At 38.3% G+C, this 21,864-nt stretch overlaps 2 protein-coding genes across 2 annotated transcripts in view; one reads left to right on the forward strand and one right to left on the reverse strand.

The window, feature by feature from the left end:
- Nucleotides 1-11,437, reverse strand: part of ANKRD16 (ankyrin repeat domain 16) — a 206,269-nt gene extending 194,832 nt beyond the window's left edge. Inside the window, 2 exon segments of the mRNA XM_053716412.1 lie at nucleotides 10,888-10,924; nucleotides 10,927-11,437. Of these exon segments, the coding sequence (XP_053572387.1) occupies nucleotides 10,888-10,924; nucleotides 10,927-11,236 (347 nt within the window). The 5' untranslated portion in view covers nucleotides 11,237-11,437.
- Nucleotides 11,438-14,397: 2,960 nt separating this feature from the next.
- Nucleotides 14,398-21,864, forward strand: part of TPCN2 (two pore segment channel 2) — a 215,898-nt gene continuing 208,431 nt past the window's right edge. The window contains exons 1-2 of the mRNA XM_053716413.1: nucleotides 14,398-14,516; nucleotides 14,890-15,016. Of these exons, the coding sequence (XP_053572388.1) occupies nucleotides 14,932-15,016 (85 nt within the window). The 5' untranslated portion in view covers nucleotides 14,398-14,516; nucleotides 14,890-14,931. The remainder of the gene's footprint in view (nucleotides 14,517-14,889; nucleotides 15,017-21,864) is intronic.

The raw sequence follows: 21,864 nt of genomic DNA on the forward strand, positions 1-21,864 counted from the left end.
ATACTCAATGAAGGTATTTTCTATTTATTTTATGCATTTAATTAGGGAGAGAAAAGGAAAAGAAAAAAGAAAAAACAACTATAATCATTCAATTGGTAAACAGTTTGATTCAGAGTCAATTTCATATTCCTCAGTTAACTTGTCAAGGAAAGGGGAGATATGTATAACTGTAGTATTGGGGGAGAAGGAGGGGAGAGGGAAGCAGGAGGAGGGAAAGGGGGGAAAAAAAAAAAAAATCTCAGGGGGGATTTTGGTGTTACCATTGATCTAGTAACACTACTTCAGAATGCCTAAAAGGGTAGATTAATTGATCTATTTCTTCTGGTGGAAAAATCTTAATAAATGTCCGACCACTTTTTGAAGAAGAGCATTATCTCTCTTTCAGATGTTTAGAGTTGTGTCCATTTGCTCGATAATACATTGTTTTTTCATATAATTTTTAATTTCCAAAATACTAGGTATCTTGGGGTACGCCAATTCTTAAGAATTAAGTTTCTTGTTGCCCAAGATAGTCATATTTCTAGCCTTTCAAATGTTCAATGACCATAGGTGATTCTTTGAGAAAAACAACTTCCGCCAGAGAGATAGAGAGAGGATATATCCTTCAATGTTTTTTTGAGGCCAAAAATTCTACTCTTTGCAAGCTGTCTTATCTTCGGGCATGCCCATAAACATGTGGACAATATCAGCTGCTGGATACGCACCACTTTGGACATATATTGAATTCATGGTTTATGCCATTTATGTCCCTTTGATGGGGTATAATAAGATCTATACAATAGTTTGATATGTGATTCTCGCCAGCCTTGCAGGATAAAGTAGTTTGGGCCGTTATAGATATAGATTTTTCTACCTGTTCTATCTCCAGATTTAATTCTGGATATATGAGATTCCATTTCTGCGTTATCTGGCTTAAGTTAGAGTTTCCATGTGAGCTAGTTGCTAATTCATACCAAATTGAAACAGAGGTTAAATTATTTTTTGCAAGAATAGGCCAGCTATCTAATTTCCCCCCATGTCCATACCCATCCGAATTTCTCAATAAGAGAGAAAAGGTAGTGCCTCGCCTGCATGTAAGCAAAAAAGTCCTTATTATTCAATTGAAACTCTTGTTTTTAATCTATCAAATGACTTTACTGATAAGGTATCTTGATCTATGAATTGCGTCATAAAGGTTAGACCCTTCTCCTGCCAAGTCTGAAATAATCGAGATTGTGTTCCTTGTTGAAATTCTGGGTTACCACATAAACATTGAAATTTTGGAATAGAAAGATCAATGTTTACTTTTTGTCCAAATTTTTTCCAAGCTTGTATTATTACATATATCGAGTTAATAGATTTCACCTTCTTTGGGATTAATTGTATTGGCAATGGATTAATGCTATGGGATTATAGGGATATAGGATATTTTTTTCAAGTTTATTGTTAGTAAAATAGTCTTGTTCTCAATCCAGTCTATCACTATGCGTGTGAGAAAGACTAAACTATATTTGCTAAGATCAGGCAGGGCGTGTCCCCCAATATTTTTTAGGGAGATAAAGTTTATCTAGAGAGATACGGGGTCTCTTGCATTTCCATATGAAGTATCTGAGAGCTCTGTTCAGTTTTTTCCAGTCTTTTAACTTTTAAAAATAACCGGAACGTTCTGTAGGGGAAAAATGATTTTTGGAAGTAGAACCATCTTGAATAAAGCGATACGTCCTGATAGGGATAATGGAAGATTTTGCCAACTATTCAAATACTCTATTATCTTTGATAATGTGGGAGGGAATGTTAAGATCATACCACTCTTTTGGATCAGCTGATATATTAATTCCTAGGTATCTAAAGTGGGGAGATTACCTCCTTAAAGGGTATCAACTGCGGGAAGCCTCATTTTTCCTAACCCATAAAAACTCTGATTTCGAGTTATTGATCTTGTAGCCAGCAAAGGACCCGAAGGAGTTAATGATCGACAGTAATCTTGGGATATTTTTTTCCCGTGTCCGACATATAAATCAGCACATCATCCGCAATACAAGGCGATTTTTTTGCTCTAATGAGCCAATTATTATTCCCTCAATAGATTGCCTGATTTTATAAGAGCTAGAGATTCCATCGCTAAATCGAATAGTAAGGGTGATAATGGGCATCCTTGCCTCGTACCTCTCTGAAGTTTAATTATCTTAGATTCTAGGTTACCAATGACCTATTTGGTAGAGGAGTTATTACAAAAGATTGTCAATAAGAGAAATAAAATTGTCCTTAAAGCCAAAGTTAAACAACTGTGGTTAGAATGTGTTGATGGTGTACCGAGTCAAACGCTTTTTCTGCGTCAAGCGCGATAATTGCAAGATCAGAATGGTCATATTGCCGAAGTTCTTGCAAGTATTAGTATAAGTTTCTTGAAATAATCAAGGACAAGAAACAATTCCTAACCTTAGCCGCTAAGTTACGTTTAGAGAGGAATCCTGCCTGGTCTTTGTCAATAAGAACTCCAATCTCACCCTGGAGTCTCTTAGCTAGAATAGAAGATAGTATCTTATAATCGGTGTTCAATAATGCAATAGGGCGATAGGACTCCTTTTTCCACGGGGGTCCTTCCCTGGCTTCAAGATCAGAACTGTAGTAGATGCAGCAAAATTCGGTGAGACAGTTTTTTTTTCTATGTAATAGTGATTAAAAAGGTTTCTTAAGTGAGGGATTAGAATAGGATATAATATCTTATAGAACTCACTCGGTAAGGAGTCTGGTCCAGGAGCTTTTTCCAATTTTAAATTTTTGATAGCGCCTATAATCTCTTGATCAGAGATAGGAGAATTGATTTTGGCTATTGCTTCCTCAGCTAAACATGAGTGTTCAACGCCTCTCCAGAATAATTCTGAAGCTTCTAGGTTCTGAATCCCTAAAGGAATATATGTCCTCATAATAAACAGAGAAAGCGTCAATAATTTCTTTTGGGACTTTAAGTATGGTATCTTGTTCAAAAAGTGAGTCAATAGTAGGACTTCCTTGCGTATTCTTAACCAATTTAGCCAGTAATTTACCTGCCTTATCGCCATATCTATAGAACTTCGCTCTGTATTTTATTTCATTTTGTACCTGAAGTTGAATCAACATAGTATCTCTCACTTTCTTGGCGGAAGTATATTTCCTCCAATTTATAGGGGTAGGTTGCGCTAGGTTATTTATTATAGGCGCTAGTAAGTGTTCTTAGTATTTCTTTTTCTCTATGTTCAGCTTTCCGTTTAAAATTAGCCATATAATGAAATGATGTCTCCTCTAATTACTGCTTTGCCTGCCTCCCATAATAAGCTCGGGTCATTAACTGACCCTAGATTTAAGGAAAAAAATCTGTCATTTTAGTAGACAACCAGCTTTTGAATTTAGAATCTTTCATTAGAAACTTAGGGAAAAAAAAGCGGCGAGATTTACATATTTTATTATGCAGTGGAATAGTTAGAATAATTGGAGCATGATCGGAGATAGTAACTTGTGTTTTTTTAGTTGTGGCTCTGTTTTTAATATCTCCTCATTAACCTAAAAAAGGTCAATTCTTGACAGCGAGTTCACGCTCCTAGCTTTGCACGTAAATTCTCTTTGATTAGGATTATGAATCCTCCATATATCCCTTGAGAGCCAGGTTCCTAAAGATGGCCTTAAACATTTTTGTTTTCTAATTTGTCCTCTTTTGGAGATATAAGTGTTGCGTACTTGTCTACATCTATCTAGGGGAATCTGTGGAGTCATGTTGAAGTCCCCTGCTACAATTATGTTGCCTTCACCAAGTTGTAAAATTTTAGTCTGTAATGATTCCCAGAATTTAGTTTCAAATTTATTAGGGGGCGTAAATATTACAAAGGGTAAATACGGAGTTTGAACATTTAATTTTTTAAAATCAGGGATTCTACTTTCTGGATCATAGGACTTCTAATAGTACCTCGTATGGAATATTCTTTCCTAATTAAAATAAGCTGTTCCCCTTTTTACTGCCTATGCTAGGTGTAAAAAATACTTCCTTAAACCCAAGAGGATCTTATCTTTAATGATTCACTTGTGTTCAAATGAGTCTCCTGGATAAAGGCGATATCTGTGTTTAGTTCTTTAAATGTGAATTATCGTTTTACGCTTTATCGGAAGTAGAGATACCTCCTACATTCAGGAGGATATAACTAATTTCCTTACTTTAGTCGACATTTATCGAGAAATTTAGAGTGGAGCAAAAAAAAGAAGAAGGAAAAAAAAAAAAAAAAAAATGTATATACATGTATATGTGCATAAATCATAGCAGGATAAAAGATTAAGGACCCTCTCCCTCCTCCCCTCCACCCCTCCACTAAAAAAAAATCCAACAAACTCCAACAACAAAAATGGATAAAAAGCATTCGAAACATCAGTGATAATCACAGGATTACTCTCTTATATAGAGTTTTAGATCAACCTTATTTAACACATCTTTCCGTATAGAACTTTTCTGCATCGGATGTGTTATCAAAAAGATATGTATGACCCTGAAATTCTACCTTAAGTTTAGCTGGGTAAACAACTGTGGCTGAGAATCCCTCCTTAATCAGTCTGCCACAGATTGGGGAGAGCTCCCTTCTCCTCAGGGAGGTTTCATAAGCAAAATCCTGAAAAAGTAGAATTCTATTTCCTTCAAGGAGGATAGGTGCATTTTTACGGGATAGCTGTAAAAGCTTAGACTTATCCTGATAATTTAAGTACCTCGCTATTATGGGCCTCGATCTTAATCCATCTTTACTTGACAGGGGGGATCTCCCCAATCTGTGAGCCCTTTCTACAGCTAGGGGTAACAATTCCTGCGAAATACCAAGCAGTTTGGGAAGAGTCTCAGCCATAAGTTTTATCAATTCTGTATGTTGAACCGTCTCAGGAACCCCAATTATTCTGACATTGTTTCTCCTGGAGCGGTTCTCTAAATCTTCAATTTTATTTTGTAATTCTGTTAATGAAAGTGAATTAGCCTTCAAATTCGTGTCATATGTTACTGTCAGATCTTCTAGATCGGACACTCTTTGTTCGACTTCCTGAATCCGTGCCGAAAATTGTTTGATTTCTGCTGATAATATATGTATATCTTGCTTTATTTCTAATCTAAAAAATTCAAATTTTGGATTCAGGGCTTCCATAATGCTATTTACTAATAACTGTGAGTTAGGGGCCTCAGTATGTTTTATAGAGGAAACTGGTTCAGAATGTAACTCGACCAAGGTTTCAGTAGCTGTTTTGTTCCTTCTATCTCTGGGTCTAGAAGCCATAGTTGGTGAAGTGTTTTTATTTTGAGATGGTGAATTTAGATATTTGTCCATAAGTGTTTTAATTGAAGGGAAAAAAAAAAAAAAAAGGAGAGAGTGTACCTCCTGTTCCCTTTAAAGTGAACGTGATAAAGGAGTGTTTAGTGTTAGTGAAGAGAAAAAAAAAAAAAAAAAAAAAGAAGAAAAGAGAGAGAGGAAAGAGAAAGGGAAAGAGAGGGGGGAAAAGAAAAAAAGAAAACAACCCACAGCAAATCGAGTGAAAACAAGTGAGAACAAGTGAATGTGAACCAACGTGTAATTTGTTAGAGTGAATGTGTAAGACTACCCAAGATCCTAGATCTTTGGATAGGTTGATTAAAAAATTACTTGTAAATTATAGAGGGAGAGAAATAGAAGTCAGTGTGGAAAAAAAACGTGAAAAAATCAAGTGGAATCAAGTGAATGTGTGATACGTGAATTTTATTAAGTAAGTGTGTAAGACCAACGAGGATCCTAGGTCCTAAGGCTAGTGTGGTTAAAAGACTATTTGTAAGAAAATTATTCTGATAGTCCTTAATTTATTCTTCCTGTATAACCTTTAATCCAAAGTTTAATTTTCTATTAATTGTGTCTGAGCAAAAAAAAAAAAAAAAAAAAAAATTGTTCCAGTTTTCAATTCTCAACTATGCCTAGCTCCAAAAAATTATGCGTGCCCTACTGTACACTAGAGCTAGTTCTTCTAAATATTATATAACTAACCTCGATGATGTGGGGGTAAAATGAGCCCTTTGATTAATTTATGTATGGGTTGTTTCTGGGCCTATAGCTGCCTATTCATCCCTCTGGTGTTCCCTTCCTATAAGTTTCTATACTGATACTTGATACTATATATATATATTACAGATACATATATATATATATATATATTTACACTTATTATATCATTTTCCAACAAGTGTGCTATAGAACTAGAACATGGTGAATATATGATATATATAAAAATACCAATATATGACTGTTAAGGGTACTATAATTGCCGTCAATACTAATATAGATATTAGGAGCACACAAAATTATGTATTGGGAATACCAATTATACCAAAGATATGTTATAGGTAACTCCTATATTGATGGTATTGTAAAAAAAAAGGAAAATTGTAAGTCCATTGATATGCAGAAATTTTAGATTAACAGACCTTAAAAAAAAAAAAAAAAAAAAAAGGAAAAATCAGTTGCTTATTTGCTAAAAGAGGTAGTATGCTATAATAACCACTTAGATATTAGGCAATAAAAGACATATTAAGGTATAAGATGCAAGAGTTTGCCAGTTCATGGTTAAAGTAGAATTTTAGCAAGACAAAAAGTCCCAAGCCGCAGGAGCTTATCTGCAAAACTTTCAAAATAGTGTCACCGCCTCTTTGTAGCTTTATAATAATTCTATTTCAGTCAGGAATATATCGTTCAGTTAATAATCCCAAGAGTAGGACCAGCTACAGTCCTAAGATAAAAATACATTTTTTCTCTTCTCCCTCTCTTTTAGGAGTAGATCAAATGATTGAGCACTTGTAGTCAGAGAGAAAGTGCAGGTATGAAGAAAGAGACTAAGTTAGCAATGTCTCGTTTGTAATATAGCCCTGGTGAAGACAGCGTCAGGTTTTAAAGAAGCAAGAGCTGATAGTACAAACACAGTATATTTCTTCTTACCCCCATCTGTGTCTGCACTGTAATTTGCTGATGAGGATCACACAAGGGGATTCACGGCTCCGCTTCCTAGCCTCGAGTTCTCTTGCCTCCAGGTGCCGTTCACGGTCTCTTTGCGATGGACCTTTCGACTGGCTCACCTATCCCTGGCAATCTCCCAGTCAACGGATTCATCCGCGTAGATCCGGCTGGAAGTGGGGAGCCGGTTCCGTTGTCCAACAGGCTGCTAGCCGCAAACACAGCTCTGCCGTCTCTCCACACGCAGCAACGGTGGGTGGGGGCGGCCACAGCTATCTCAGCCTTCAGACCGTTGAGTTCACTGGGGTGGACGTCGATCTTCAACACAGTGGGGGGGCTCGAGCTGTTCAGGTGAATTTCAGTAGCTCTTGCTGTCTTGTATGCCTCCCCGCTCCAGCCAGGTGGAGGAGGGAGGAAGGGCTTCAACTGCCTTGATGTCTTTAGGCGTTAGCCTGATTTCCACGAGATTGAAAGAGATGCTGCTTGGGGTAGATTTCAATTTCTTCAAAAAAAAATAATTCTGTGTCAGCGTATGATCGATTTTTACGCTGTGGAGGATAACTGGACTGATGGTTTTAGCCAGCCGCAATGTTTCCCTCTGCGATAGAGGTTCCAGGCGCGATAACCCGCCAAGGTGTGGTTGCAGGGGAGCAGTACCTGCACAGGTGCAAGGTGCAGTCTATGCGCAGGCTCCTCCTCTTCCCCTCTGTAGAGCATGACATTTTCCAGAGCATACCATTTTTAAACAACTTTCCAATGTAGTTCCATTATTTAATTTGCTTCCTTCTCTTGTTCTTCTTTGCTGAAAGGTTGATCTAGGAAAGCACATGAGCAGCAAATAACCTAGGTTCATTCTCATTGGCTTACCCATGTGTTCAGTTAGAAACCAGTAGTGCATTGCTGCTCCTTCAACAAATGATACCAAGAGAATGAAGGAAATGTGATAGTAGAAGTAAATTGTAACGTTGTTTAAAATTGTATGTTCTACCTAAATCATGAAAAAAAAATGTTGGGGTTCATGTCCCTTTAAGATTTCCCATATAATAAATTGTATGCGTTTTATTTTGTAACAGGGACGAGAGAGCTAATTTTATGTGGGTTTTGTATTATTGTGAGCTTTCGAGGGGGTGGGAGACTGGAAGTATGTTGAGAGCTGATTTTGTTTCTGATGGAGTCGATTTTGTTGTTGAAGTGGCTGACAAAATCTTGAGCGGAGAGAGACGTTGTTAGTAGGAGGTGGGGTGGGCGAGAAGAGTATTGAAAGTGGAGAACAGATGTTTTGGGTTTGAAGAAAGAGTAGAGATAAGAGTAGAGAAGTAGTCTTGCTTAGCGAGATTAAGTACAAAGTAAATAGGAGTTTAAGATGAACTTGTATATGACTGCATCATGTATAGAGAGGGGAGAGAATAAGCGGATAATGTGGGTTGTGAAGGAAGAAAATGTGAGGGAAGAGATGGGTTTTATTTAGTGAAAAGTGCAACGGGAGGAAAGTAAAATGCCTACACTACCAAATAGTCTGTGTCCTAGGGGTGTGACTAAATTGGAGATCCCCATGTGACAATGCAGCAGGGGAGGCTGTTTCTGAAGGAGAGAGCCAGAAGGTTGAGGGAGTGGGTGAAAAAGAGGTCACGGATAGAAGTGAGTTTGTTGCAAACAGAGCGAGAGTTCCAGAGTACACAAGAAAAGGGGGTGTTGGCTTTAGAAACAAAAGGTATTTGAGTGAGGATACTCTAATGTGTGACCTCTTAAACATCATTAGTTTAACAAAGTCAGCGGCAGTGCATGTCTAGGCAATACATGGCAGCACTGGAATAATAGTACAAATTAAAGGAATGTGGTACTCAATATGCATAACTGAGTTATACAACCCAGGAATTATTATGACAAAAGGCTGTTTTAGCTCCATCATGTGTATCTACTATGAGATCAACAACCAGCTTGTGGAAGTGGCATAGATCTATCTCTGTGTTAAAAAAAACTTGATACAGGCTTGCTTCCTTCAGTGAGCATGGTGCTGGTTAATCACAGCATAGACTGATAACGAAAAAGTGCTTTATGCTCAGCTTTGCCTATGAAAACTGCATTCCACACCACAAGCCAGGAATGTGGTGTCAGACAAAGCCTGGCAGGAGTCCAAATGGCCATAAGGAAAGGATGGGTTAAAGTGATGGTAAATCCTATTGTTTGTGAAATGCTAGGATTTACCATTGGAACAAATAAAGGGGACCTTCAGTTATGAAGTATAAAATACTTAATGCTGAATGTTCCTTTATTTGTTTGAAGCGTTCGCCGCACTGAGCTGCTCAGGCAGCCCACAGCAAAACGCTATTTTGCTGTGAGGTGATCTTATCCGGCATGGCGCCATCTGGCCCGCACAGCTATTGGCTAAGAGGTGGAATCGTCACCTCACAGCAAAATAGCGTTCTACCATGGGCTGCCTGAGAAACTCAGTGCGGCGAACGCTTCAAACAAATAAAGGAGCTTTCAGCATGAAGTTTTTTCACAAGCGCTAAGATTTTCCATCGCTTTAAACAGACTCAGATAGACTAAACACAGAGCAGCTCTATGATCTGCAGAATGCCAAGGTTTGTCAGATTAAAGTGAAGGTCAACTTCACGCAACTGCCCCACAGCATTGGATATACTTTGCAAAGTGAGGGTGGGTTTAATTCATCAAATTTGTTATATTTTAGTATTTTTAATTTTTTTTTACCTTTTGAGCGCTCAGACGATAAGTGCAGCTCTCCCGCCCGGCAGTTTGTCAAATTGATTGACAGATGAAGATTCTTAAAAGAACGAATCCTTGTTTCCCTTGGGCCGTGACGTTTATGCAAAGGGACTGAACGCCCTGGGGGGGAAACAAGGATTCATTCTTTTAAGAATCTTCATCTGTCAATCAATTTGACAAAATGCCGGTCGGGAATGCTGCGCTTATCGTCAGAGCGCTCAAAGGGTAACATTTTTAACAATAATTAAATATAACATATTTGATAAATTAAATCCACCCTCATTTTACAAAGTCTATCCAATGGCGTGGGGCAGTTGCGCGAAGTTGACCTTCACTTTAAAGTCAATAGGCAGCAAAGTGTGCCTTGATGAGCTGGTGCACAACATTTATCATTTAATTGTTTAATTTGGACTGCCACTTATAATGTTTAGGAATGTTATTAACACCATTTGCAACCCAGTAATGTTACAGCATTGTTGCCAGTAAATTACACTTTCACACAGTAAAAAAAATAGATAATATTATAGCCTTGCTCTTTGTATGTCTGACTGGCAGCATAAAATCTCATCATTGTATCCACACAACTATATTAGGTCATTTTGTTGTGCATTGCCTATCCCGTTTACTGAGATCATAAGGTGTCTAAATGTAGCCGCCAATCAGCAAGCGCTACCAGGATTCTGAACCAAAAATGGGTCTTTACATTCCCGGTTTTTCAAATAAATATTGCAAGAGAACAAAGAAAAATTGTTAATAGGAGTAAATTAGAAAGTTGCTTAAAATTGCATACTCTATCTGAATCATGAAAGAAACCATTTGGGTTTTGTGTCCCTTTAACTTTCTTCATGCAATAATATTTTTTAAAAATATTAACCCATGCATGCTAGAAATGTGTATGGGTGTAATGTCCCTTTAAATTGTCTAATACATCACCAGATCTACATATGGTGGACCTCATAATCCCTGAGCTCAAACATAATACTATTCCTTGCCCTGCATTCACCCCTTCTTATGGTAACTTGCTTCCAACAAATGGTTAAATGGACATAAAACTGCAATAATAAAATGCTCTGTTATCAATTATTTATAAATACCAAAAGATTATATTTATTACAGTAAGTGAATGATATGATTACATTATATATATATGAAAATCCCCATATTTATTTATTGTATGCCAGCTTCATCCAATACTACATTATCTTACCAATCAGACTTTTTCAAGCTGTCCACCATAGCCCCTTACTGAGCAGATACAACAAGCAGTCTCTGTGACCCATGGATGCAGCTTCATGAAGAGGCCTCTTGTAATCACTGTTGACCACCTCCACATCCATGCTGAGGACCTCCACTAAATAGGAGACGACTGACAGGTGCCCATGTCTTGCTGCATAGTGCAGCAATGTGTCCCCAGATATACCGAAGTGCCTGACTGGCAGATCACTAAACAGATGGTCTTCTCTCTGCAGCTCCTCTTTCAGCAAATCTAACTTGCCCTCCTGTACCCATTTGAGGATGTGTTTCTGCTCATCCAGAGACATGCTGCCTGTGCTCATCTATAGATGCAGTCACATAGGCAGGGCACAGCTGGTACTGGGCTTGGGGTGAAATAGGCTGTTGCCAAAAGGGCTCAATCAAGTCACACAAAGCTGCCCATGTAATTAGCATCAATATAACTATACACACAGACTGTACATGCACAAATTGCAGCCCTGCATTTCCCAGCACAGTGACATGTGCAGGGCAGCCTAGCTAGCACTTCCCTCTTCCCAGGGCCCACTATAAACTTACCCTTAGAAATATGTTCCCTGATGTGGGTATTCCTGTAACCTACACTCTAAAATAAATAATTCACTGCAAAAACACAAAACAATACATTTTTTTTGTTCTGCACAACTTAATCACTAAGATTTAGCAAGATATCTTCTGAGTCTGTTTAAAAAAAATGGAAAAAATATGAGTTGTCCAGTTCTTTGTCATGTTAACCAAATGATAGAAATAGATCATTCTATTTAAATTAATTCTCACTACATAAATAACAGGCTAATTATTAATTAATTTATTTATAAAAAAAAAAAAAAAGAAACACAGAGCACTGCTAGTCCAGAGTGGAAAATGTTGCAGATCTAATCAGCAGCGCTAGTCATATAACTAAAGTAAACATAAAAAGAAACAGATTTAAAAGTAAAATAGCAAATAACACCCTCTCTTTTGCTCTCTCTCCCCCTCTCTTTTTCTCTCTCTCTCCCCCCTCTCTTTTTCTCTCTCTCTCTCCCCCCTCTCTTTTGCTCTCTCTCCCCCCTCTCTTTTGCTCTCTTCCCCCTCCTCTCTTTTGCTCTCTCTCCCCCCCCTCTTTTGCTCTCCCCCCCCCCTCTTTTGCTGTCTCTCTCCCCCTCTTTTGCTCTCTCTCTTCCCCCTCTCGCTTGCTCGCTCTCTCCTCTCGTTTGCTCTCTCTCTCCTCTCTTTTGCTGTCTCTGTCCCTCTCTTTTGCTGTCTCTGTCCCTATCTTTTACTGTCTCTCTCCCTCTCTTTTACACTCTCTACCCCTCTCTTTTGCGCTCTCTCCCCCTCTCTTTTGCACTCTCTCCCCTCTCTTTTGTGCTCTCTCCCCCTCTCTTTTGCGCTCTCTCCCCCTCTCTTTTGCGCTCTCCCCCCTCTTTTGTGCTTTCTCCCTCCTTTCTTTTGTGCTCTCTCCCCCCTCTCTTTTGTGCTCTCTCCCTCTCTCTTTTGCGCTCTCTACCCCTCTCTTTTGTGCTCTCTCCCCCCTCTCTTTTGCGCTCTCTCCCCCTCTCTTTTGCTCTCTCCCCCCTCTTTTGTGCTCTCTCCCTCCTTTCTTTTGTGCTCTCTCCCCCCTCTCTTTTGTGCTCTCTCCCTCTCTCTTTTGCGCTCTCTACCCCTCTCTTTTGTGCTCTCTCCCCCTCTCTTTTGCGCTCTCTCCCCCTCTCTTTTGCTCTCTCCCCCCTCTTTTGTGCTCTCTCCCTCCTTTCTTTTGTGCTCTCTCCCCCCTCTCTTTTGTGCTCTCTCCCTCTCTTTTGCGCACTCTCCCCCTCTCTTTTGCACTCTCCCCCCTCTCTTTTGTGCTCTCTCCCTCCTTTCTTTTGTGCTCTCTCCCCCCTCTCTTTTGTGCTCCCCCCCCTCTCTTTTGTGCTCTCCCCCCCCCCTCTCTTTTGTGCTCTCTCCCGCCTTTCTTTTGTGCTCTCTCCCCCCTCTCTTTTGTGCACTCTCCCCCCTCTCTTTTGTGCTCTCTCCCTCCTTTCTTTTGTGCTCTCTCCCCCCTCTCTTTTGTGCACTCTCCCCCCTCTCTTTTGTGCTCTCTCTCCCCTCTCTTTTGCTGTCTCTCTCCCCCCTCTCTTTTGCTGTCTCTCTCCCCCCACTCCACCACGCGACGCCAGGTCAGTTAGAAGGCCAGGTGTGTTTGTCCTTGCGCGCAGTCTCTACTGCACATGACAGTTTCGGACAAACACACTTGGCCTTTTATTATATAGGATTATTATCAGTTATTTGTAGAGCACCAACAGATTCCACAGTGCTATAAACATAGGCATGAGATGCAAGGTAACATTTAGCCACTAATAAGGAAGCGCTACCCAGGTGCTGAACCAAAAATGGGCCGGCTCCTAAGCTTGCATTCCTGCTTTTCAAATAAAGATACCAAGAGAATGAAGATAAAATGATAATAGGAGTAAATTAGAAAATTGGTCTATCTGAATCATGAAAGAAGTGGGTTTCTTATCCCTTTAAAAGTTCTCAGTGTTGCCATTGCAGCTAAATAACAGAACTACCATTACATAATTAAGTTCTACTATTAAATGATTTTTGCAGAAAAAGTTATCTACTGGGTAGTAAACTTACTACAGCTAGAGCAGATGTCTCCTAGCAACACTTCAAAGGAAAATCTGCTCCTCTTCCTTCCTCTAGAGACCACAGCCCCTTGTGGGGTTGTGACAGGACGTAATGAATTCTTCACAAATTAAGTTAAAAAAAGAAATAAAATATAAATTCAATTTAAAATAATAAATACATATAACATTGATTTATAAGTATAACCCACTGCTTAGTGTTTTGTTTTTTAAAAAAAACAGTAATAATAAACTGCTTTACAAACATGTAGTTAGAGGCAAGCTTTCTGTACAATAATTAAATGTTTTCAGGCATTAGAGCATTTTATGATTGCATTGGTGCTTTAAATCAGTCCTAACGGTTTGTAGAGTTTTATATATCTCAAATTAGATTATCTGTAGTAAATCATGCTACATTAACATAAGCGATTATTATTATGAATAAAACACACAGATTAATAAAGAGTATATTTCAAAATGCATTGCAATTTGATACAGCTGTGATCTTTGCCACGACCGTACATTTCCTGTTAGCTTCAAATTGTTTGAGCATATTTTAAGAAGTTTGTGCAAACCTATGTATCCTGCACGTTACTACACTGAGCCAATAGCCATTAACATTTTCGCAAGGATAGGTTATGGTTGGCCAAACCCCTAAAAACCCTGAGAGCGAGAGGCGTATCCCTACGGTACAGTTCTGCCCACTATTGTTACAATATTGAATAGCACAAAAAGGAAGAAAATGGTACAGAACGAGGCTTGGAACACAAACTCCCTGCTGTGCGTTCCACGTTGAACTCTAATCACCAATCAGCATCGCGGGAGGCGCTGACTAACAGAAACGTTTTAACTGGTCAGGAGTTCTTTGGTGGAGAATTGTGTGATTGGTTGGGACGCTGACAAGTTGACTGGGGTTTATCTCTGTGAGCTGTGTCACACTGGAGCGATTGAGAAACTCTCTTCTATGTGACAGAAGGATAAGCACTTTACCTTGTGGGTATGTTAATTAATTGATAAAGTTTATTTAGAGAAGAGGATACTAGTCGGGGAATTAACTTTCGCTCTAATTTTATTTCGCTGCGTTCAACTTCCTAAACTTTTCCCCAAGAACCACAAAGCATTATGGGTGTTGTAGTTATTTTTTTCTTTCCCAGCGTAGTATCTTCTCTTCATCTCTACATCAAAGAACTACACCTTTCGATAGTGTATTTTGACGTTTGGGATGCTTGTTTGGCAATTTATTTTTTTTCTGTACAAAAAAAGAAAACGCAGCATTAAAATTCCTTTAACAGTTTTTACTTGTTTTTAGCATACGGTATGTTCACTTAGAAAGTTAAAATACAATTGACTGTTTGGGTTTGTTGTTCCAGGGCAGAGGACATATTCTTATGGTTGATGCCTGCTGACAGGACATGATGGAGAGACAGCCACTGCTCAGGAGCTGGTGTGCCAACCCTGATTTTGGCTCCCAAGAGGGAGTTGATGTAGGCGAACCAGGTTTGTATTGTGCCACACCAGATTCATGGGCTGATGTTCAAGGTGGGGATTTTGGAGACAATGTGAGAAATGATTTCCTTCCCAAGACAGATTTACTTTAGAAACCATCCTGAAGTCATTTTCTGATCATCAAACTACTTTAGACGTCATTTGTACATCATCAGGCTGTAAAGTCATCAGCTAAGGTAAAAAAATATTGATGATGACTTCAGAATGATTAGCAGATTACCTTAATGATTACTTTACAAGCATCAACATACAGTCATCTAATTTACATATTTTGGCCTGTGGGCACAATTCAGGATGGCTTCTGACTCCAGGAAGATCATCCTTTTTGACTAGGGTTATTAAAAGGAGTATTGAATACAGAGCATGTACTCCCAGCATTGTTGATCCCCCCCATTACCTGGCTAGTGGGCAGATGATTGGTGCATCCTTTTATGGCAGTTAAATGATGTCTCATAAGCTTCCCTATATGAACCTTAGAATTTTAGATGTTCTTTACCCTCACCATATCTCTTAACTTTCCTGATCTTTACTTTGGTTTTAGTTTTTTTTGGCATTCCATTAAATCATATGAAAAAATTTAGACATTTAAACTTTGTATCCAGAGCTCAAAAGATCCAGGTAGCCACTAGCTCCTTGCATTTTGCCCTAGGCTCCTAAAAGTTTGTCTGTCTCCTAAATATTCTTAGTGGCTTCTTTTAGACACCCTACCGGTGTATTTTTTTTAATTTTTTATATTGCATGTGTTACACAATGAGATTAAAGTTTTATAATTCTTAACGGTGTTCTCCCTGTTGGCTGTTAATAAAATGAAGGTCAATTTGGATGAATTAGTGCCCAGTTTTTAATAAACCTATTAAAAGCAAGGGTACTTTAATTCATCAAAATTGACTTTTCACTCCTTTTCTTCAAAAACGTACCTTTTAATCCTGAATGCCGCTCCAGCGATTCCCCCGGCCGTCGGAAGCCTCTTCTTACATCAGTATTGACGAATCCGGCTTCTTCCAATCACAGCTTTTTCCCTTGGGGTATCATGGCCTGATGCAACGCCGTGATTGGAGGAAGCCGGATTCTTTATTTTGGACCCTCAAAGAGGAATTGCGATGGGCAGAGGAAGCGCTGCAGTGACTGACAGGATTAAAAGGTACGTTTTTGAAGAAAAGGAGCGAAATGTCAATTTTTATGAATTAAAGTGCCCTTGTTTTTAATAGGTTTATTAAAAACCGGGCACTAATTTATCCAAATTGACCTTCACTTTAAAGTGATGGTAAATTCTCCAGCATAAAGTCACATATAATGAAAGCTCCTGTTCTAACTAGCATATCGATCTGCTTTTAGCATTAAAAAGTCCAATCTACCTTTTAATAAGGTTTTTCTCTGGCTCCGGTAACTGCTGTAATGCAGCCTCTGTCACAGAATTTCTCTTTGACTTCCTTGACTGGCAGTTGTTTAAGCCAATCAGAGCCTCACCATGCGCCTCATGTAAAGTATTGACGGCATTCTCATTCTGACTGCAAGAAGAACTGCGCATGTGCAACTCGCTACGCTGTTTGCGTATCAGAAACCGTAAACAGTGATTTATGTTGCGCAAACGGCGTAGCAAGTTGCACAGTTCTTCTTGCAGTCAGTTACAAGCACGGGAGAGTGCTGTCAATACTTTACATGGGGTGCATGGTGAGTCTGTGCTCTGGCTAAAACAACTGCCAGTCAAAGAAGCCAAAGTGAAATTCTGTGACAGAGGCTGCATTACAGCAGTTAACGGAGCCGGAGAAAAACCTTAATTATTAAAGGTAGATTGGACTTTTTAATGCTAAAAGCAGATCGATATGCTAGTTAGCACAGGAGCTGTCATAATATGGGACTTTATGCTGGAGAATTTACCATCACTTTAACTCAGCTTGACAAAATCCTGTAGCAAAATCTTTTAAAATGTTTTTTTTCTTCTAACTTTTTAAATATTTTTGTAGCAATATCCATTTTCATCTCTCCTTGTCTTGATCCTTGCTGTTTTGACTGTATCCTACATTTTGTTGTGTGATTTTGTTTTTTTCAGGCAATGATTTTAGTTATCTTTCTCATAATTAAAGGACATTCTAATCATTTTTTGGTTTTAAGTTCTACATTCTGGTGAAACTTAAAATGCACAGCGTTCCACATTCATTTAGAAACTTTTCTGGATTATACTTCTGTTAACAAAAGGCTTCTAGTTGAAGTAGCTACTGCTTTAGCTTTAGTTTTTATTATGCGTGTGACATGCAGAGGTTAAAGTGATTGTAAAGTTTAAGAAATTAAAGCCCAGTATCTAAAAATACTCTTAAAAACAGGCGCACTTTAATTCATTAAACTTTTTTTTTAAAAAAACTTACCATTTAGTTACAGTAAACATACCGCCGATCCTCCGTCCGCATCTCCGACTGTATTTTGCATATCGTTGATGAATCCAGCTTTCTCTAATCGTTGCATGTCCCACTAGCTGGATGCCAATGGGGACACGCAACGATTGTAGAAAGCTAAGCGTATGTTGCTAAACTAAAAGCAGACTAATTGAAATTACAGGCGAAAATGAATGCATTGTATAGAATATCGGAGAACTAATAAAAGGCCAGCAGCTTAGGTCAATCAAAATCCTAAAAGAGCATCAATGTATAGATGATCTTAGGCAACAAGTTTGTATTAGTTTTTAAATGGAGTAAATACTAATATATAAGGCTGATACACTGACTTGATAAATTACTTTTTGCGTATTCTTGTGTGTGTATTCTTTAATTATATACGTACCGTTGAAAATATTTCTAATAGCAGTTATACTTGGTGTATAACAGTTCTTAACCTTTTTTTCCTCATTATATGCACATTAGATTTGGATCATGTGCCATATATGGAGACCCATTTTATACCACTACAATTCATGTGCTCCATGATATATTTTTAGATGCCCATGAGTTGGCCTGTGGGAATTCAATAATTTATGGCTCCTAGAAATTGTTGAATAATCCCGTTGTTCTTCTGGACACAGTTCAAATGTATCTGCAAGGCTTTTGGAAAACATCGCGGACTTGGCTAAAGGAAATGCTGAATCAAAAAAAACAAAAACATAGCTGTCTTCAGGACAGTGAACTCTCACTTTTAAAAGTACACAATTGCTTTAATTGTTATTTAAAATAAACAGATTTAAAGTATTTTTTTTTAACCAAAATAATTATATATTCTAAACCAAAAGTAATATAATGCAACATTAGATATATACGCATATCAACTAGGGAATACGTTCTTAAGAATCTGCAGTAGGAGTTGGACATTTTACATGCACATCATGGCTGGTTTTGGCACAGGTTTGTGCCATTCTTTGTTGCTCTTCACGTGTGTGGGAATGAGTTGTGTTCCCCCGCCCCTTATTAGGTCAGTTGTGACGGCCATCTTTGCCCATATATTGTTTTTTGGTTGTGCTGTACTGATCTTGATTGTTAGTCCAGCGTGTGTTCTGGTTTTTCTCTGGGCTGCTGCTATTTACACAGATTGCTCACTCCTTAACTGAGCTACTCCTTTTGATCACTACTTTGTCCCTGTCTTGATTGCCAGTTGCTGTATAACCTTTCTTAAAAAGTGTCCCATATGAGCAGTAGTTTTAGTGCATCGACCATAAGTGACAACTTCATTACTTGTATATGTAGGATGTGCAAGCAGAATGTTAAAAGATCATGTGACAGAACATTTAAATGCCATCGATCTGATCCTCCCCAGATTACTATTGCTAAACATTTTGCTCAACATCAGTTTAATGCAAATGCCTTTTGGGGTTCAGTCAGTAGGTTTAATACAATCCTATAGGAGAGCTGGTGATAGATTTGGCAGGTTGTTGTACAGTACTTGCCATAAGAGAGGCTATAGTACTGTCACACTCTTTCTGTGATATGTTGGCATAAAAAAAAAATCCTCTGAAGCTTTAAATCTGGCAGTAGGTATCTCCTTTTCCCCCCCCCCCATGCTTTTTGTTCCATATACCTTCATATCGCTTTCCCTTAAAGGGACACTGAACCCAAATTTTTTCTTTTGTGAATCAGAGCATGCAATTTTAAGCAACTTTCTAATTTACTCCTATTAGCAATTTTTCTTTGTTCTCTTGCTATCTTTATTTGAAAAAGAAGGCATCTAAGTTTTTTGTTTGTTTCAGTACTCTGGATAGCACTTTTTTATTGGTAGATGAATTTATCGACCAATCAGCAAGGACAACCCAGGTTGTTCACCAAAAATGGGCCGGCATCAAAACTTACATTCTTGCAGTTCAAATAAAGTTACCAAGAGAATGAAGAAAATTTGATAATAGGAGTAAATTAGAAAGTTGCTTAAAATATCATGATCTATCTGAATCACAAAAGAAAAAACTTGGGTACAGTTTTCCTTTAATATAAGTTCTCATTTGGTTTTCTATTACTTCTCCGCTTTGAGAGTCCGTTATTAATAATTTTCCTCCCTATGCTCTTTATTGCTAGATATTGTTTGAGGAATTCTAGGAAATTGCTCTGTGACCCATTTACAAACTGCTTTACAGTAACATTTAGTAAACTTAAAACACAAATTTTTATGCCAATAAAACTGATGTAAGACCCACTTTTAAGCAGTGTTAATGTGTATTCTTTTCTTCATCTAAATCTCTCCGGTTTTAAATAAATAGCTTTACACATGTTTAATAAATTAAGCCTGTATTGTGCAATGTTTTCTAGAGTCTAGTGTACTATTTTGTCAATATGTATATTTGCCTCTCTGTGCCTGTGGTTCTTTTTTAAATTACAAGTAAATACAGTAGATTTGCATAATCAACAAATGCATGATAAAAAACCTGAACTTCAAATGAGTAGAAGATTTTTTTTTTTCATTCTGTCTATTTCCACTGCTCCTGTTTCATGTGACAGCCATCAGCCAATCACAAGTGTGTGTGTGTATATATATATATATATATATATATATATATATGTATGTATGTATGTATGTACACACACATACAGGGAGTGCAGAATTATTAGGCAAGTTGTATTTTTGAGGATTAATTTTATTATTGAACAACAACCATGTTCTCAATGAACCCAAAAAACTCATTAATATCAAAGCTGAATAGTTTTGGAAGTAGTTTTTAGTTTGTTTTTAGTTATAGCTATTTTAGGGGATATCTGTGTGTGCAGGTGACTTTTACTGTGCATAATTATTAGGCAACTTAACAAAAAACAAATATATACCCATTTCAATTATTTATTTTTAACAGTGAAACCAATATAACATCTCAACATTCACAAATATACATTTCTGACATTCAAAAACATAACAAAAACAAATCAGTGACCAATATAGCCACCTTTCTTTGCAAGGACACTCAAAAGCCTGCCATCCATGGATTCTGTCAGTGTTTTGATCTGTTCACCATCAACATTGCGTGCAGCAGCAACCACAGCCTCCCAGACACTGTTCAGAGAGGTGTACTGTTTTCCCTCCTTGTAAATCTCACATTTGATGATGGACCACAGGTTCTCAATGGGGTTCAGATCAGGTGAACAAGGAGGCCATGTCATTAGATTTTCTTCTTTTATACCCTTTCTTGCCAGCCACGCTGTGGAGTACTTGGACGCGTGTGATGGAGCATTGTCCTGCATGAAAATCATGTTTTTCTTGAAGGATGCAGACTTCTTCCTGTACCACTGCTTGAAGAAGGTGTCTTCCAGAAACTGGCAGTAGGACTGGGAGTTGAGCTTGACTCCATCCTCAACCCGAAAAGGCCCCACAAGCTCATCTTTGATACCAGCCCAAACCAGTACTCCACCTCCACCTTGCTGGCATCTGAGTCGGACTGGAGCTCTCTGCCCTTTACCAATCCAGCCACGGGCCCATCCATCTGGCCCATCAAGACTCACTCTCATTTCATCAGTCCATAAAACCTTAGAAAAATCAGTCTTAAGATATTTCTTGGCCCAGTCTTGACGTTTCAGCTTGTGTGTCTTGTTCAGTGGTGGTCGTCTTTCAGCCTTTCTTACCTTGGCCATGTCTCTGAGTATTGCACACCTTGTGCTTTTGGGCACTCCAGTGATGTTGCAGCTCTGAAATATGGCCAAACTGGTGGCAAGTGGCATCTTGGCAGCTGCACGCTTTACTTTTCTCAGTTCATGGGCAGTTATTTTGCGCCTTGGTTTTTCCACACGCTTCTTGCGACCCTGTTGACTATTTTGAATGAAACGCTTGATTGTTCGATGATCACGCTTCAGAAGCTTTGCAATTTTAAGAGTGCTGCATCCCTCTGCAAGATATCTCACTATTTTTGACTTTTCTGAGCCTGTCAAGTCCTTCTTTTGACCCATTTTGCCAAAGGAAAGGAAGTTGCCTAATAATTATGCACACCTGATATAGGGTGTTGATGTCATTAGACCACACCCCTTCTCATTACAGAGATGCACATCACCTAATATGCTTAATTGGTAGTAGGCTTTCGAGCCTATACAGCTTGGAGTAAGACAACATGCATAAAGAGGATGATGTGGTCAAAATACTCATTTGCCTAATAATTCACACACACATATACACACACACATATACACATATACATACACACATACATACATATATATATATATATATATATATAATGTGTGTGTATATGTAAATTCTTAAACATGCTCAGAAGGAGCTGGTGACTGAAAGTGTAAATATATCTTGAATTAATGTTCATTACATAAATTGAATGTGGTGTAACATAAAAAAAGGCAATAATGCAATGTCTAATAACGGGATAACCAGAGCAGTTTAGATTATTTTTTTTAACAATCTATAAAAGTTATGTTGTTAATGTTATCTGTCTACTT

The sequence above is a fragment of the Bombina bombina genome, chromosome 6, assembly GCF_027579735.1.
Source record: "Bombina bombina isolate aBomBom1 chromosome 6, aBomBom1.pri, whole genome shotgun sequence".
Classification (NCBI taxonomy): Eukaryota; Metazoa; Chordata; class Amphibia; order Anura; family Bombinatoridae; genus Bombina; species Bombina bombina.